The sequence below is a fragment of the Mytilus trossulus genome, chromosome 11, assembly GCF_036588685.1.
Source record: "Mytilus trossulus isolate FHL-02 chromosome 11, PNRI_Mtr1.1.1.hap1, whole genome shotgun sequence".
Lineage (NCBI taxonomy): Eukaryota > Metazoa > Mollusca > Bivalvia > Mytilida > Mytilidae > Mytilus > Mytilus trossulus.
Window position 1 is genome coordinate 51128786 of NC_086383.1, and position 17768 is coordinate 51146553.

The 17768-nt window shown below is 32.2% G+C and overlaps 1 protein-coding gene across 1 annotated transcript in view; it reads left to right on the forward strand.

Annotated features, from left to right (window-relative positions):
* LOC134690139 (trimethylamine monooxygenase-like) overlaps positions 1-17452 on the forward strand; it is a 31628-nt gene extending 14176 nt beyond the window's left edge. The window contains exons 3-4 of the mRNA XM_063550115.1: positions 15407-16097; positions 17116-17452. Of these exons, the coding sequence (XP_063406185.1) occupies positions 15407-16097; positions 17116-17452 (1028 nt within the window). The remainder of the gene's footprint in view (positions 1-15406; positions 16098-17115) is intronic.
* Positions 17453-17768: the final 316 nt, after the last annotated feature.

The window sequence follows — 17768 nt, forward strand, 5'->3', positions numbered from 1 at the left end:
ACAATGAAAGTCCCAACTATGTACTGGCTTCCAAAGCTGCACAAAAAACCTTACAAATATAGATTTATTTCATCTTCTAGCCATTGTTCAACTACTAAATTGTCTGTTTTACTTACTAGTACACTTGGTACAATAAAAAACCTGATAATAAATTGTTCAAATAAGGCCTTTGAAAATAGTGGAATTAATTACTTTTGGAGTGTCAAAAACTCGTTGGAAGTATTTGATAAATTGCATGCATATATTGGTGATTTTGAATCTGTTCAAAGTTTTGATTTTTCTACCCTATATACCACTTTGCCTCATATTCTTATTAAGAAAAAATTCACATCCCTAATTAACTGGGCATTTAAAAAGTCGGAATGCGAGTACATATGTTCAAACTCTTTTAGATAATTTTTAGTAGCAATAAACAAAAGAACTATGTCAATTGGACATGCTTTGATACTATTCATGCGCTTGAATTTTCACTTGATAACATTTTTGTTCGCTTTGGAGATTCCGTATATCGTCAAGTTATTGGAATTCCAATGGAGACTAACTGTGCACCACTTATTCCGGACCTGTTTTTGTATTGTTATGAGTTACAATTTATGACTAAAATTAGCAAAGACCCATCAAAACAGCATTTGATACAAAAATTTAACAATACATTTAGATATTTGGATGATATATTGGCTCTCAATAATGACGATTTCAGTATGTATACTAAAGAAATTTATCCTGTAGAACTTACTTTGCAGACATCTTATACGTTCAGGTATTTCACATCCAATTTTTTATGGAAATATTCTTTATAAAGCACAAAAATGTCTGTATTCTCCTCAGAAACTAACAAAACCTTTAAATAGACTTATTAGAAGGGGATATAGATACGACACTATTGTCAGGTCATTAAAGATTGCATATTTTGGCTTTAATATTGATTCACTAATAGGGTCTTTGCATCGGAACTAAACACATTTATTTCTAAAAAAAAGTTGTTGGCATGACACGGGTTATGTTCTTCTCATATATTTTATGATAGTATGATACTAAACCCCTAACGGGAGGGATTGTTCCTGATATTCATATGATGAAGACATAATCTTTCAATCAGTTTAATTGAGGTCTGGAGCTGGCATGTCAGTTAACTGCTAGTAGTCTGTTGTTATTTATGTATTATTGTCATTTTATTTATTTTCTTTTGTTACATCTTTTGACATCGGACTCTGGCTTCTCTTGAACTGAATTTTAATGTGCGTATTGTTATTCTTTTGATTTTCTACATTGGCTAGAGGTATAGGGGGAGGGTTGAGATCTCATAAACATGTTAAACCCCGCCGCAATTTTGCGCCTGTCCCAAGTCAGGAGCCTCTGGCCTTTGTTAGTCTTGTATGATTTTAAATTTTAGTTTCTTGTGTATAATTCGGAGTTTAGTATGACGTCCATTAGCATTGTACTATTATGCATATTTTTAGGGGCCAGCTGAAGGACACCTACGGTTGTGGGAATTCTCGCTACATTGAAGACCCATTGGTTGCCTTCGGCTGTTGTCTGCTCTATGGTCGGTAGGTTGTCGCTTTGACATATTCACCATTTCCTTTCTCAATATTAGATATGGGAAAACCAACCGTCTAATCTATATAAAAACGAGAATTAAGAAAACCTTATGAACCAACTCAAAGCATGGATATTAGTCTTCCCATTGAAAATCTGATCTGCTTTTCGACCAACAAAAAATAGGTGATAAACTAACTCAGGAATGTAGGCAATTTGTATGAAACCGATTTACATCGTATGATTGTCGCGCACACGATTCTCAAATCAAGTGTGTAATAATTGATAAGGTAATAGTGGAAAATTGATGTGACATTTACCATGATAATTCATTTTTAAATACAACCATCTTACACATGTAACATAAGGCTAAATCTAATCCAATTTAAAAATATATCGTATAAATTATTCTTTGTGACCTGTTGTCAAATATCTGTGCTTTGCAATTTCCATCAGATTCAGATCTAGATCAAAGGTCTATGAAAAACAATTGTTTTATTTTATAGGGCAGCATTAATGAATATTCCAAAATTACTCAAATTATTTCATATGAGGACAAAAACAATTTTTAGAACAGTATGATCGGATTCATTAGTTATAAATTAAAAAAAAAAAAAATTTAAAAAGTGTATATAAATAAATAAGTGTCTATATGGTGCTATTACAAGTTTTTTTAAGTGGCAGGATCTATGAAACTGGTGCTAGAACAATTTTGATCATATTTGTTCCCAAAAGCTTGGGGATGAATGAAATTTTAGAAATGACCTGTGATAAAATTCCATCAACAAAATATAATATGAACACAATAACATATATCACTAGTTAAATTGATGAAATGTTTCCCTTGTCATGAATCATTATTGAAGATGTTAGAAAGGTGGGCGGTGGGTGTAGACACACTTTATGTTTTATTCTCAGTTTCGTATCATCTTTTCCTTTCAGTACAAGTTTTGTCAATGTGTTTCGTCTGATTTATGATACTGTGTTTCGCTTAAACATTTGTTTTATATTGTTGTTTCCTTTCTGAAGCCGTTACACCTGGAACAATGTCATATTGGTCTTTTGTGGACAGTTGTCTCAGAGGCAATCATACCGCATCTTCTTTTTTTATATTTACTAATCAGATGGATACAAATAGACTTATATCATACATCAGAATAACAAATATCAGAGTACAGATATGAGAGTACTCGACAGCTAGTTAAAAGCCACTAACAACTAATAAATAAATTATGCATCTTACACTAAATTATTTATTAGTACACCTACAACATTTAGTGTAACGACGTCATAAACAGTCACAGAAAAAAATGCCTTGTGCATTGCCAATATACTGGTATCGACAGATTGTAGAATCATGAATGTTTACATGTATATAACAATAATATTTAGATTGCCTTTAATTTACTGATCACACAATCAATATTAATACCAATAAAATCAATATTAAATGATCTAATTACAGTGTTGAATGGGTAACCTTTTAGAATAAGATTATTTAAAGAATCGATAAGTTAACAAGGATCGTTTCTAAATTTTCGGGCTCTTTAAACAACATTTCCGTAAAATTCAGGATGTGCTATCCCGTTTGAAAAAAAGGTTTCTACATGTATAACCAAACTCCAAAACCAAATTTGTATATCTATGGAATATATAAAAGAGGGACGAAAGATACCAAAGGGACAGTCAAACTCGTAAATCTAAAACAAACTGACAACGCCATGGCTAAAAATGAAAAAGACAAACAGAAAACAATAGTACACATGACACGACATAGAAAACTAAAGAATAAACAACACGAACCCCACCAAAACCTAGGGGTGATCTCAGGTGCTCCGGAAGGGTAAGCAGATCCTGCTCCACATGCGGCACCCGTCGTGTTGCTTAATATGTGATTACAAATCCGGTAAATAGTCCTATAAGTAAAGGTTTTAAGGAATTTGTGGTAACGAAATCCCTGGCTTGAGTATTTAACGAAAATATATCATCAAGATAACGATAAGTGTAAAATGCAGTTTAGACAGATCTTTCCTGAGTTTGATCATAAACATGTTTTGTGAAATCTCAACACTACCCCATTCAGCAATACGCACAGAAAAAACTCAGTTTAAAAGAAGTCCGAGTCCGACATCAGAGTAGGTAAAAAAAGAAAGTAAACCAAAAGGACAATGAATGATATACAAATTATCAAAGGACTACTAACAGTTACTTACATGCCAGCTCCAGACTTCAATTGAACTGATTTATATATATTATGTCTTCACTATATGAATATCAAGTACATTCCCTCCTGTTAGGGGTTTAGTATCGTACCATCATAAAATATATAAGAAGAAAATAACCCGTATCTTGCCAACAACTGGTTTTAGAATAAATGTGTTGCTTCTGATGGTTAGACAATATAAATAAATCAATAGTAAAGCCAAAGTATGCCTTCTTTAATGACCTGACAACAGTATCGTAACTATATCCTTTCTTAATAAGTTTGTTTAAAGGTTTTGTGAGATGTTGAGGTAAATGCTGAAAATATTGAGCTTTGTAAAGAAAATTACCATAAAAGATTGGATGTGTAATAGCTGAACGTTTAAAATGTCTGAATATTGATGAATATAAACGAATGATGTCCTTGTACCGATGCTGAAATTTAGTAAATGTTTTGACTAGTTAGTGATATCCAAAATCTAGGCCTGATGAAATAATTTTTCAGTAAAACATAGATTTCCTTCGTTAAAATCTTATACGTTGTTACAAACACGAGCGTCTTGATAACCGTTTGTCGGATATCAGTGCATGGATGAGAATCAACATGCTTAAATTAAACCAAGACAAAACCGAATTAATTGTGTTTGCACCAAAACAACAACTAAAGCAACTATCCAGTTTCCAACCAACATTCGATGGAACTATATTGACTGATGCTTCTTGTGTGAAAAATCTTGGATTTTGTTTTGACAAAACACTCAGCATGGAACAACAAGCTAGTGCAACGACAAAAGCATGTTTTCATCAGATACGAAATATTGGTCGCATTAGATCCCTGATTACAGATGAGGCATGTAAGACTCTAGTGTGCTCACTCGTTACATCACGACTAGATTATGGTAATGCGCTGTTATATGGAACAAATAGCCGTGTTATAACAAAACTACAGCGTGTGCAAAATACAGCAGCACGGCTAATAACGCGCAAGAGAAAATACGATTCAATAACACCTGTTCTCATTTCATTGCACTGGTTACCGGATCATGTTCGTTTTCAGTACAAACTTCTGCTGTAAATTTTTAAAGCAATTCATGGCAAGGCACCATCATACCTACAGGAATTAGTTGAACATTACAAACCTGGTAGAGCCTTGCGATCGGAGAAAAGCATGCTGTTACGACTACTAAACGATGTTAGGACAAAACGCTATGGTGAACGACGGTTCGATATTGCCGCACCAACTCTTTGGAACAGCTTACCTTCATCCTTACGAAATGAACAATCTCTTTACGTTTTTAAAAAGGATCTTAAGACATATTTTTTCCGAAGTGTTTTCATTGATTTTTTTGTAAATTTTGAAATTTATGAACAATTTGTTTTACCAGTTGATTGTATTGTGAACTTTTACTTAATAATTTTTAATATTTGAGTCACTGTGGTTTTAATGATAATCATTATTTTAAATTTATACAGAGGAAATTATAAATCATATTTAATATACCTCTATTTTTATTTTTTTGAAACTTTTTACTTTTCTTTCTATTTGATTAATTTTAAATTTTTGATATTTTTTGTGTGGGTTGTACATTTTTTTATATTATTCTATTTAACCGACAATCAATGTTTTCATTTTACACGCCACTGCTCAGAAATTGTATTTATGTGATTGTATATTTTGGTTTTATCTTATGTATCTTATTTTTTTATTCATGTTAAGCGCTAAGGGTAATTTTTCAAATTATATAATGCGCTATATAAATTTTGTATAATAATAAATAGTATAAACACCATAAGAGGATGAAAAAATCTAAATTTTGAACAGATTCAAAATCACTAATTTACGCACGCAATTTATTAAGTACTTTCAACGTTATTTTGGCTTTCCAAAAGTAACTGGTTCTACATTATCAAAGGCCCTATATCAAAAATGTATGTATGTATCAAGTGTACTAGTAAGTAGAATAGACAGTTTAATAGAGGAACAATGGCTTGAACTCGAAATACATTTATATTTGTAAATTGTTTTTTTAGCAGAACCTAGTACATATTTGAAACTTTCATTGTAATTGGTTCTGCTTGAAAATACGTAGGTAAAAGTTTATTTTTGTTACAGATGTCATTTGTCAATAAATGATTCAATTGGGTGTTGATAAATGCTTAATTTCCTTTTAAAGAACCTCAACGAAATGTTTTCGTCAAACACTATTGTTATTATAAGCAGCCTTGTAAGCCAGGACAAACACATATTCCTTGTTTTAGATGTTATATTTGTTATTCTCGTGGGATTTTGTCTGATGCTTGGTCCGTTTCTGTGTGTGTTACATTTCAGTGTTGTGTTGTTGTTCTCCTCTTATATTTAATGCCTTTCTCTCGGTTTTAATTTATTAACCCGATTTTGTTTTATGTCCATGGATTTAGGAGTTTTGAACAGCGGTATACTACTGTTGTCTCTATTCCTTGGCGAGTTCTTTAGTTTATCTTTAATGCAAGTAAATAAGATTACAATTGTTGTTGTTAGGAGTAAAATGTATTAAAAATGATGGACTTTTCCGTATTGTTGATGGAAAGACGGAGACATGTACTAAGTAAGTTTTTGGCATGAAACTTATCGAAAGAAGGGTAACTTTGATTTTTTATTGTCATATATTAAAAATGATAACGATTGTAGTATTTTTTGACGAGCGATTTTGAAGATTAAGACGTGTAGATACCCAATGCTGTTTTCATAAGAAAGTCCATACCTTAAATTACTGTACAAGTTATACGTGAAATTTAGTGAAAATTTGTACTATCACTTTTTGTACAAATTACAATTAGTAAAAGTCAAATTACAAATTATAAAATTTGTACAATTTGTTCAATTTGTGTATACAAATCATAATTTGTACAGATGTATGCAAAGTTTTGAGAGACCAAGGTTTACAAAATATTTACAACCAATGTAAATGCTGTCAAATGTTTTTGTTATATATTTGCAAACGTTTGACGATATGGTGAATGTAGCAGAGAAATGGATCATACCTTCCATTTTCATAGTTATTATGATAAATATTGATATTTTCAACATATTTGATTTCAGGAAAATGGAAAGTTTTGAGAGACTGCGGTTTACAAAACATTTCAACCAATGTAAATGCTGTCAAATATTTGTGTTATATTTGCAAACGTTTGTCCATATATTGTTCATGTGTATAAAGAAGTGTGTTTTATTTACTAGTACTTTCCATTATCCATGTTATCATAAAAACTTTGATGAATATCAATATTTGCTACATTACTTTACAGTCGTAATCAAAGGTTTAAGATACTGCGGTTTATAAAACATTTACAGACAAAGTGTATTTGGATACATATACGCACATTCTGAACTTTAAAAAAGTTTGATTATATGTTAATATATTCTATAAACCTCGACCACTCATAACTGTCCATGCAAACATTTTCATAATTCTTAAACTCCGAGATTTCATGTAGTGATAAAACCCTAATTAACCATTGTTTAGTCTGTAAAGTTCACAATAACATTATTGACCTACGAAGAAATCGTGCTTGGAAAATCGTTCAAAGTCGAGATGCGATAGATAGATAGATGCGGTATTTAAGAAAATTTAAAACTACCTCTTGTGTCATTTCTGATTTTATTTAAAAAGAACCCAAATTTATTGAATCAGAATTGTTTGTTTATGTGTTACACATTTGTTTTTCGTTCATTTTTTTACATACATAAGGCCGTTAGTTTTCTCGTTTGAACTGTTTTACATTGTTTTCTCGGGGCCTTTTATAGCTGACATTTTGATCAGATCAGCGATCCTTCGACTGAAGTCGTCTGCTAGAGAAAAGTGACACGTGGCTTCGACTTTGGAACTTAACATGGATGACCGGTATTATTTTTTTCCGTCATAAATATCGTATTTTACTTTAAAATAAAATTGAATTATTTTATCCTCATAATAGACAAGAACAATTCATTGGACATACGTTTATAAGTTTCTTCATCTGAATCAATTTAATTTTGGAATAGAAGAGAAAGTTTTAACACCGTGCAAAATAATGTGGTAGGGTCATTCGTTTAAATTTATCATGTATCTTTTTGTTTTCTTTCAAAATAATGATTTGAAAATCTCATAAACTTCAAACGCGTAGCGAAATCAGCTCCATCGACGCTGTACGCGACCCTTCATTTGGCGTATAAATCACCAGCCTTGCCAATTCTAAGTTAAACGTAATGTTGACCTGCAACGACGAATGTAATAAGCCGTTCAAGTTAATTCCTGAAAACATTTCTTGATTAACCTTCTCAGGAACGCCAAAACTCGTCAAATATTAACAGGACGGGAGAAATATTATAAGGTTTATTTATTACAATTTTTTTTTTATGTTTTCGAAATATTCTGTTTATATTACATGCAAAATATTTACAATCTTAAACTGAGTCCCGAAAGTACTAAACCAAGTGTTGATCAACAAGAGAGGTCAAATATACGAAAAGGACATTCATGCTCAGAAGTCGAAAACAAATTGACAATTCCAAAACTAATACATCAATATAGAAAAAACAAAACAAAAACCCCAACCAAAACTTAGAGTGATCTAAGATGTGCACACTATAAACTGATAATCAGATTCTGCTCGACACATTTTTCATACACTTTTCACTTTTTAATCTACCTTATATATAATGCTTCTTTCCAAAACACAAAAACATAAAATATTGTTTATACTTTTTTGCGGTTCTAGGTACTAATAAGTTTGGAGAATCTTGCCGTGGTGGCATGTACAAACATCTATGGTCTAATGGTCCACAAAGAAGGTATAGAGTACCCAGATTACACATTTATCGATCAATATTAAATTTAGTTAGATGGGCTGATTAGCACCAGTCAAAACTAAATTTGAAGGTCAAGACTAGTCGAGACAGGTCGAGCTATGGTCAAGACCATTTCAGACTACACAAAGATCATCAAGTACTGAATCAGACTAATTAAGTAAAGTCGAGACCTAGTCGAGTACACTTATGTACAGTTAAGTACAGTCGAGACAATGTCGAAACTAGTCGAGTAAAATTTGTGCTCGATTTTACTGGTCGAGCACAAAAACTGGTCAATTCAGACTATGAGCAGTTTGTAGTGCATGTATATACTGTAATACATTAATATCACACGAGAACAAATTAATGGCGGCAAAGATTTCATAACTTTCATCGAAGATTTCATCTAGTTTTCGACCAAAAATAACTAGGTGATAAACTTATTCACGTATGTTAGCAATTTTTATAAGACCAAAATAAACATCGTATAATTGTCACACACACGATTCTCAATTCGAATTAATAATCATTGATGAAGTAAAAGTGGAAAAGTGGAATGACATTTACCATGATAACTATTTTTAATACATCCATATCACTTCTGTTCGTTTACACTTAATTATGTCCAATTTGAAAGGATATAATATGAATTGTACCATCTGATCTATCGTCAAATATTCGCGCTGCGCAGTTTCCCTAAGATCAAAATCAAATGTCAAGGACAGACAATTAATTTATTTTAGTAGTATGTCAGCATATAAGAAACAAAGTTAAATGTTGCCATTTTTTTTCTCCTCGAAAAATGCAAATTCAACAAAGATTAAAAAGGGAAAACAAAAAACGGATAACTGTATTGTTTGCAATCTCCGACGGCATCAACTAATGATTTGATGGTCAGTTTACTGTCGACGCGTTATCATAACATGTTATAAGAATAATTGGTGTTATCAAAACAAATTGAACGTTCACGTAACAAACGTTGTTGCATTAGAATCTTGATTTACCCACTACTGTAAATACTCCTCATTACCCATTGCGGGGTGTTCCTTAGATAGGAAGCTAATACAAAAGAAAGAAAGTATTGTATCTTAGTTTAAAATATGCTTGACACATTTACACATATGAACCGTTAGGTAACAAGCATTATAATTCCATGATAATCCTTGGAATCTGTCTTTCATTGTTTTGTTCATTCAATAATTTATCATAATTCTAACCCTGGGTTGTCATCTTTGAATGGTAGTAGACTCCTTATTCGGTGGTTGTATTTTGTTGATGTGTTACATATTTGTTTTTCGTTTATTGTTTGCACATAGATAATGCCGATTGTTTTTGTGTTTGAATTGTATTACATTTTTCATTCCCATCATTTTGGGGCCTTTTATAGCTCACTATGCGGTATGGGCGTTGCTAATTGCTGCAGGCCGTACGTTGACCTATTGTTGTTTTAAAAGTTGTTAATTTCTGTGTCATTTGGTCTTGTGGAGACTTTTTCTTTGGCAATCAAACCACATCTTCTTTTTATATCTAGTATGTCAAGGCTTAATTAGCTTTTAAAAAGCTTGTTTTTGATACAGAATGAGTTGTTTCTTGTTCTTATAGCACCGAATTTGCGGTCTCTTAATAGCTTACTCGCTCTATTGCGATAAAAAATAAGTTGAAACTAAATCAAACCAAAGAATTAAAAATATTATTTACAGCCTTTTCGCTTAAGAGGCTGCACTTATAGGTCCGAGTACACAGTGATCGTCCCTGATTTTCGTTGTCTAAAAATATAGTCCCTAGTGTTGACAGTGTGTTACTGGTAATTTTTTTACAACCTTCCAAGTTTATTTCTTCCTGTTTTTTGTCTCAAACAGCAAGAATAGGGATAAACTTACAATGTGAAAAATATTCATGATATTTTAAAGTGAAGTCTAGCTAAAAAGGTTAAAAATTAGCATTTGGGAAGCTGTCAAAAGATATCAGGGCCCCTTTTTACATACAATTGTCCATGTTTGGAGTTAGAGCCGATAAAGTTATTTAAAAATGATATATAATTTGTCCCAAAAGTAGTACAGCACACTGTTAAAATATTATTGAGAAATCGCATTTTTTTTTTATAATTTCCATTTATTATCTTTAAGAATTGCAATATGTAAAACCTGTGAACTCGGATCTAAGATAACAATGCAAACGAAGATTGAAGCAAACAGATACATCATTTGGTCTCTGGTGAGATGTTATATCATCAAATCGTACCACATTTTCTTTTTTTTTCCTGCGTGAGGTTAAGTGACACTATGTAAACCTTATTTTTCTTGTTTAAAGAAAGGTTAAATATCCCACAGGGATATTCTAACTGATCAAACCACCTTCGTGAAATGCAGGTTCAAACACAATTATAACTGTGGCCTTAACATTATCCATTCTTTAATTTAACCCTGAAAATGCTTGTCTAGTCTTTAAAAGGGCAAAATACTTGAATCCGTCTAGTCTGTAAAGTGAAAAATAACATTACTGACCTAAGATGAAATCATGCACTGGAAAATGGTTCAAAGTTGAGATGGGATAGGTATTTAAGGGAATTTAAAACAATATCTTGTATCATTTCTGCATATAGAATATAAGGGACACTAACTTTTGGAATCAAGTAAGTTGGAGAGTATGTTGTATTGTCATTGATTTGATTTAAGTTCATTGTTGTTAGTAAGATGTGTAAGTAAACGAAAGTATATGTGTATTTATTGAAATTTAAAGCAGCCTCTTGTGTGATTTTTGCAGAAATATTTTGATGAAATACGTCTTCGTAAATCACATAGGTTGAAAAGTAGGTTGTAATTTTAGATGATTATCTTTTATTTTTAGTAAGGTGTTTTAAACAACAAAAGAATAATTACTCCAATGAGTTAAAATTAAATCGTTAGGAACTCAATCAAAAAATTGGGAACCATATACTTTTAAATTTCATTTTTCCTAGCCCTTCTTATACATATTTAATCATTACTATATCAAATTACTTGGTATATAAATAACGATACTCTTATATTGAATTTGTTTAACGCAGTAACTTTTAAACACAAATAACACAATAAATAAATAGAAAACTGAACGTTAAGATAACTGGGAGCTTGCGATGAACTGACAGCTCACCAATTTGATTGTATTGTATAATGGAACCAATCCGTTTAAACCACCAACATTTGTTTTTATATATTAACATACAAGTACCAATATTGTAATTAGATCTCTGAATATAGTTCACATTGGCACTAATATTGATTTTGTCATTAGCAAATTAAAACATAACTAAATTTCATTATCTTTTGAGGCGAGATGTATAGGGGACACAGCCACGTTAACTTTTATTTCTATAGAAGTCGCTCTTCACTATACTACTACCTGTCGATACATTTATTTTTGGCATTGCACAAGTCATGTCTTCTTTGACTATTAATGACGTTAAAATACTAAATCCCTGTGATGTGTTTTAGTCGATTTTAGTCTCTGATGCATGGTTTTTTACTATTAATTGGTTTTGGCTTTTAACTAGGTGTCAGTGACTGCGAGTACTCTCAAATCGTATTTTCTTGTTAATTCGACCTGTTGATACTGTTTATAATGCTTTTTTGTCATTTTTGATTTATATGGATCTTGTCTGTACACCCGCTTTGATTATTTGTAATATCTTCAATTTTTCACTTATTCTTACAACATTTGTATAAACTTCAAGATTATAAAAAAACGGGTTTTTTCTAAAGTGAACATTGATTGGTTAAATATTTCTCAGTGTGTTTGAATTTGTTTGTTAGCCTTTTGGTCATGAATGATTGTCTCTAATATTTAATTAACTGCATCTGTATTCAGATATCGCAGATCAAATTTATTCGTTCATTGTGTAATCATACGTTTTTTGATTGAGTTAAGTCTGTCAATTGATATTTTATCGTATGTTTTTCTCTGTTGTGATGTTATGCTATTGTTTCAGAAAAAGGGAGAAGGTTTGGATCCATTAAAACGTTTAATCCCGCTGCAAATGTTTGCACCTGTCCTAAGTCAGGAATCTGATGTACAGTAGTTGTCGTTTGTTTATGTAATATATAAGTGTTTCTCGTTTCTCGTTTTGTTTATATAGATTAGAACGTTGGTTTTCCCGTTTGAATGGTTTTACACTAGTAATTTTGGGGCCCTTTATAGCTTGTTGTTCGGTGTGAGCCAAGGCTCCGTGTTGAAGGCCGTACTTTAACCTATAATGGTTTAATTTTTAAATTGTTATTTGGATGGAGAGTTGTCTCATTGGCACTCACACCACATCTTACTATATCTATGTAAACATCGTAATTTCGACATATCTCTGAAAATCCGTTGAAGTAAAAAAGATGCTATTTGACGATGAAATCTTAAGTTAAAAAAAGAAACTGTTATTAAAATACTAATTTCAGATTAAAACGTTTTGACATATTTTTTTTATACGAACCTTTAAAATCTCAAGCGGGAAATGGACAAGAGAGGTTTTTTTTACCTAAATTGTCAATAGTCAACAATTTTTTAACGTCTAAAAGATTTTATTTTATTTAAGAATTTTTACCAATTTGCAGTTTTTGGAAACAAGACGATGGCAGGTAAAAAGAAAGTTTGTATCATTGGAGCAGGGCCTTGTGGTACCTCAGCATTATTTCACTTTGATCAGATCAGCGATTCTTCGACGGAAGTCGTCTGCTACGAGAAAAGCGACACGTGGCTTGGACTTTGGAATTTTACATGGATGACTGGTATAAATTATACTTGCTTGTACAGTAAAATATTTTAATCCTCATAATATATTACAAAACAAAAGTCATTTTAACATAAGTTAATCAGATTCTTCAACATGAAACACAATACGTTTGAGTCATCCTTTTAAATATTTAGTGCAATTTTTGTTTGTCATAAATGTGCGATAGCGTGGAAGAGTTAGATACGACGCTATACTACAGATGTTCGACTAGCGCCAACCTATTATGTATTTGTATTGTCGTTTATTTGTTTTGAGAAAATAATATTAACTTAAAACAGAGTGAAACCAGTTGAATCGACGTAATGAGCGACCCTCCACATGTGACGAATAATTAAACCAGTCTTCAAAGTAAAGTGTAGATAACATTTGTCGATTTACCTTCTTCAGGAACGCCGAAATCCTACACAATTTAAATCCGATTTATATGTTATATACAAATATATTGAAAAAAGAATTTTGTTTTCGAATAATACTGTATATATAACATACAATATTTGTACAATCTTAAAAAATAATGATAACAACACGTTTAAACTTCCATGCGTTCGACGCGTGTGTTTTGAATTAGCGTCATCAGGGACGCATACGATAAATTTGGAAAAGATCTCCAAGGTATTGTTCAACAAGAGGCAAAACATACAAATAGGACATTCATACTCATGTAATTAATTGTCAACACGATGATAAAAAAGAATAAGAAAGACCCACAAAAAAACCCAACAGAAGTTATAACAGATGCTCAGCAAGGGTAAGCCGATTCTGCTCCACATGTGTATTTGTAACTTCTTTCTTTTATAGTTACCTTAAAATGCTTCTTTAAACATTTGTAAGACACAATAATATAATATTGTTGATTGGTTTTGTAGCAATGTGTAGTGTTTCAGCTGTTCTGTTGTTGATGTGTTTTCTGAAGATTTGGTTTGTGACCCGGATTAGTTTCAGTTAATTCAATTTAACTATTCAACTTCGGTCTTTATCTTCACCTTTTTGCTTTTCTAGGTACTGATGAATTTGGAGAACCATGTCATGGCGGTATGTACAAACATCTATGGTCGAATGGTCCAAAAGAAGGTCTAGAATATCCGTATTATACATTTACTGATCACTTTGGAAAAGCAATACCATCGTTTCTTCCACGACCGGCTATGAGAGATTATTTGGAAGGTACTATTGCTTTTAATTTGACTATTTGATATTTTATTGCCTTTTAAATTATGATACCCCCAGTAATCCCAAACGAACAGCTGTTGATATATTCTTACATTTTGGCCAAGGTGTGCGAGCATTACCTTCAGAAATACAACATTTTGGCCAAGTTGTGCGAGCATAACCTTCGGAAATGCATTATTTTGGCCAAGTTGTGCGAGCATAACCTTCAGAAATGCAACATTTTGGCCAAGGTGTGCGAGCATAACCTTCAGAAATGCAACATTTTGGCCACCATGTGCGAGCATAACCTTCAGAAATGCAACATTGGATAAATTAACAGGTCTTAGAAGGGTACAATATATATATACTGATACGTGTAGCGATCTAAACACTAAACTTAATGCTTTCTTAGCCACGATGAAATCTGTGGGAATACATTACATGGTATTTTTGGGGAATTACAAATATAATTATACGGTGACGGGGCGTAAGACCGACTTTAGGATTTTAGAAAATAAATGATAGAAGGAAGAAGGTATAATTTGAAGTTCATGATTAAACCTTATCATGCATAATTTTTGTTTAATCGCAATCAAGGTCATAATCCTGGTATCTCCCTGTGCACCATACTTGTATTCGATGTGCACAGTATGACCCCTGGGGCATACTTTTATTGAAATATATACGCATGAAGTATGGACTAGAAAGTATATAAAAAATGAATATTTCTACCTTTTGACTATTTAAGGTTAATAGGTAGTTTTTAATGGCACACTAAACGAAAAAAACTCGTCAATATTTGTGTTTCAATTTCCTAATACGAATTATATATACAGTGAAAGCTGCAAGTATCGGCAGGGTATTTACAATTAGACTAAAAATAAAGATGACTACTGAGGTACATTTTCCTTATAACTATACATTCATCCATTAATTCAATATTATTTTTATAGGCAGGCTTGTCAAGAAAAGCAAATCAGATTTAAAGCGGTTTATCAAATGGAACACTTCAGTAAGATATGTGAGGTACAACAAAAAGGCAGATGACTTTACAGTTACAACTGAAGATCTTAAGACAGGCCATACAGTCGACACCAATTTCACACACGTGATAGTTGCCGTAGGAATATTCAATACCCCAGACAAACCATACTTTGAAGGCATCGAGACCTTTCCTGGGAGAGTAATACATTCACATGACTTCCGTGACGCTACACAGTTCAAAGGTCAGCGTGTTTTGGTTGTTGGAGCAAAGTATTCGGCAGAGGACATAGCGTTGCAATGTTTGAAATTTGGGGCCAAAAGTATTGTGACGTCGTATAGATCGAGTCCAATGAATTTTAAATGGCCGGTTGGAATTGAAGAAAGGCCAATAGTTCAGACAATTGAAGGCAAAGTGGTACACTTTCTTGATGGCAGTTCTACTGAAGTTGATTCAATCATCCTGAGCACTGGTTACAAGTACAAATTCCCATTCATGGAGGATAATTTACGTCTGTCTTCATCCCGTACTTTATATCCTACTAGCTTATACAAGGGATCCCTGTGGTTACAGGAAGGTAACAAGAAACTGTTTTACATGGGAGTTCAGGACCAGTTTTTCTCTTTCACAATGTTTGATGCCCAGGGCCTCTGGATATGCAGGTAAGACACACCATTGTTTTTATTGTTTCGAAAATTGTGTTTAATAAAAGCGACAGTAGTTTACCGTTTTCAATATTAAGCCTTGTAGCAAGTGTCTCTATATAAGAGTGATTTAATTCACCTTGCTTCTTTTTCATATAATGTTAAAACGTACTTGGCGTTAATATCGGAGCTTGCATATCGAAAAGGGTAAGTAGACTATGTTGATAAACGTGTAAAGACTGTCAGTTGGCCAACATCAATAGTTCAAATAGTTTGGAAGGTAAATGATTATAATTTTTTCACCTTTTTGCTTTTTTTGTTATATATATATATGATTATTTATCTATCGACACCTCTTTATATGATCTGCTCCAAATACATGTATTATTATGAGGTAAACACTGGTTCCTTTAAAACATAAAAACTCTTCCAGTTCAGATATTTGCTGCTTCTAAGGTAAGCAAAAAGGAATAAGGAGAAAGAACAAAGACTAGAAGACTGAATAGTGTGTCCGAGTATTGTGATATGTCTTCACGAAGAAATTCTTTCTAGCATGTTAAAAATCTGGCTAAGAAAATCGGTCTACTGCAGCCAAGGTTCAAAGTCAAAATCTATTAACCTGCTAATGCGCTTAACTGACATTGAACGTTAAAGACCTATTCATCATCCGTCTTAAATCACAAATACACTGTTTAATAATTATTTTTGCATCTTTTTCGAGTAGAAAATGATTCGAATATTAAACGTTGCGTATGTGCAAAATAATTATCTTTCCTTTTAATCTACACAAAATTTAATTTAAAAACCGCCAATTTCAATCGCCGCAAAATAGACTATCAAAAGTTAAACGCGTAATTAAGTATCCTAAAACATAAGTTGGTTTAAATTATTTTAGAATTAGATCGACCCGTAAGCAGTTGACTTAGGTAATGCATTCTTCCTATAAAACTGTTTTCGAATCAAAAAAATGTGTATAGAAAATGAAATGTACATGATACGGAAATAACTGTTATTTTCATTTTCTGTATTCTTTTAGGTATATAACGGACACGCTACCAAACAAACTAACCAATTGTGACGAAATGAAGAAAGAAGCACAGCAATGGATACAGAGATGTAGAAACCTGAAAGGAAACATTGAACAAATTGACTTTCAGGCTGATTTTATCAAAGATCTTAGCGACGGAACTGGATATTCGCCCGATGCACCTAAGGCAAATAAATTTTTCCACAAGTGGGATAGCGATACATATAATATGCCTAAACAGTGTATACTTTTGGAATGCTTAGTTGTATTTTATTCTTACCCTATAAAAAGTATGTTAAGCTTTATATTTTACATTTTGACAACATGCTTGATTGTAACACCATAACAGCTTAGCTCAAGTATTTTGTTTTTATAATAATCAAGCATTTGATAATAACTAAATAAAAGCATTTTCTTTAATTTAGCCTTTATTACATCTTGTTAAAGAAATGATATATCAAAAACATCAAATGATGTGGTAAAACTTTTTAATATCACAATTTATCGTCGTCACATTGTCTGTTTCTCTCAACTCATCTCTTAATAATAGTAATCAAAGGTATCAGGATTTAATTTAGTACACAAGACGCGCGTTTCGTCTACATAAAACTCATCAGTGACGCTCATATCAAAATAGTTTAAAAGCCACAAGAAAATCCTTA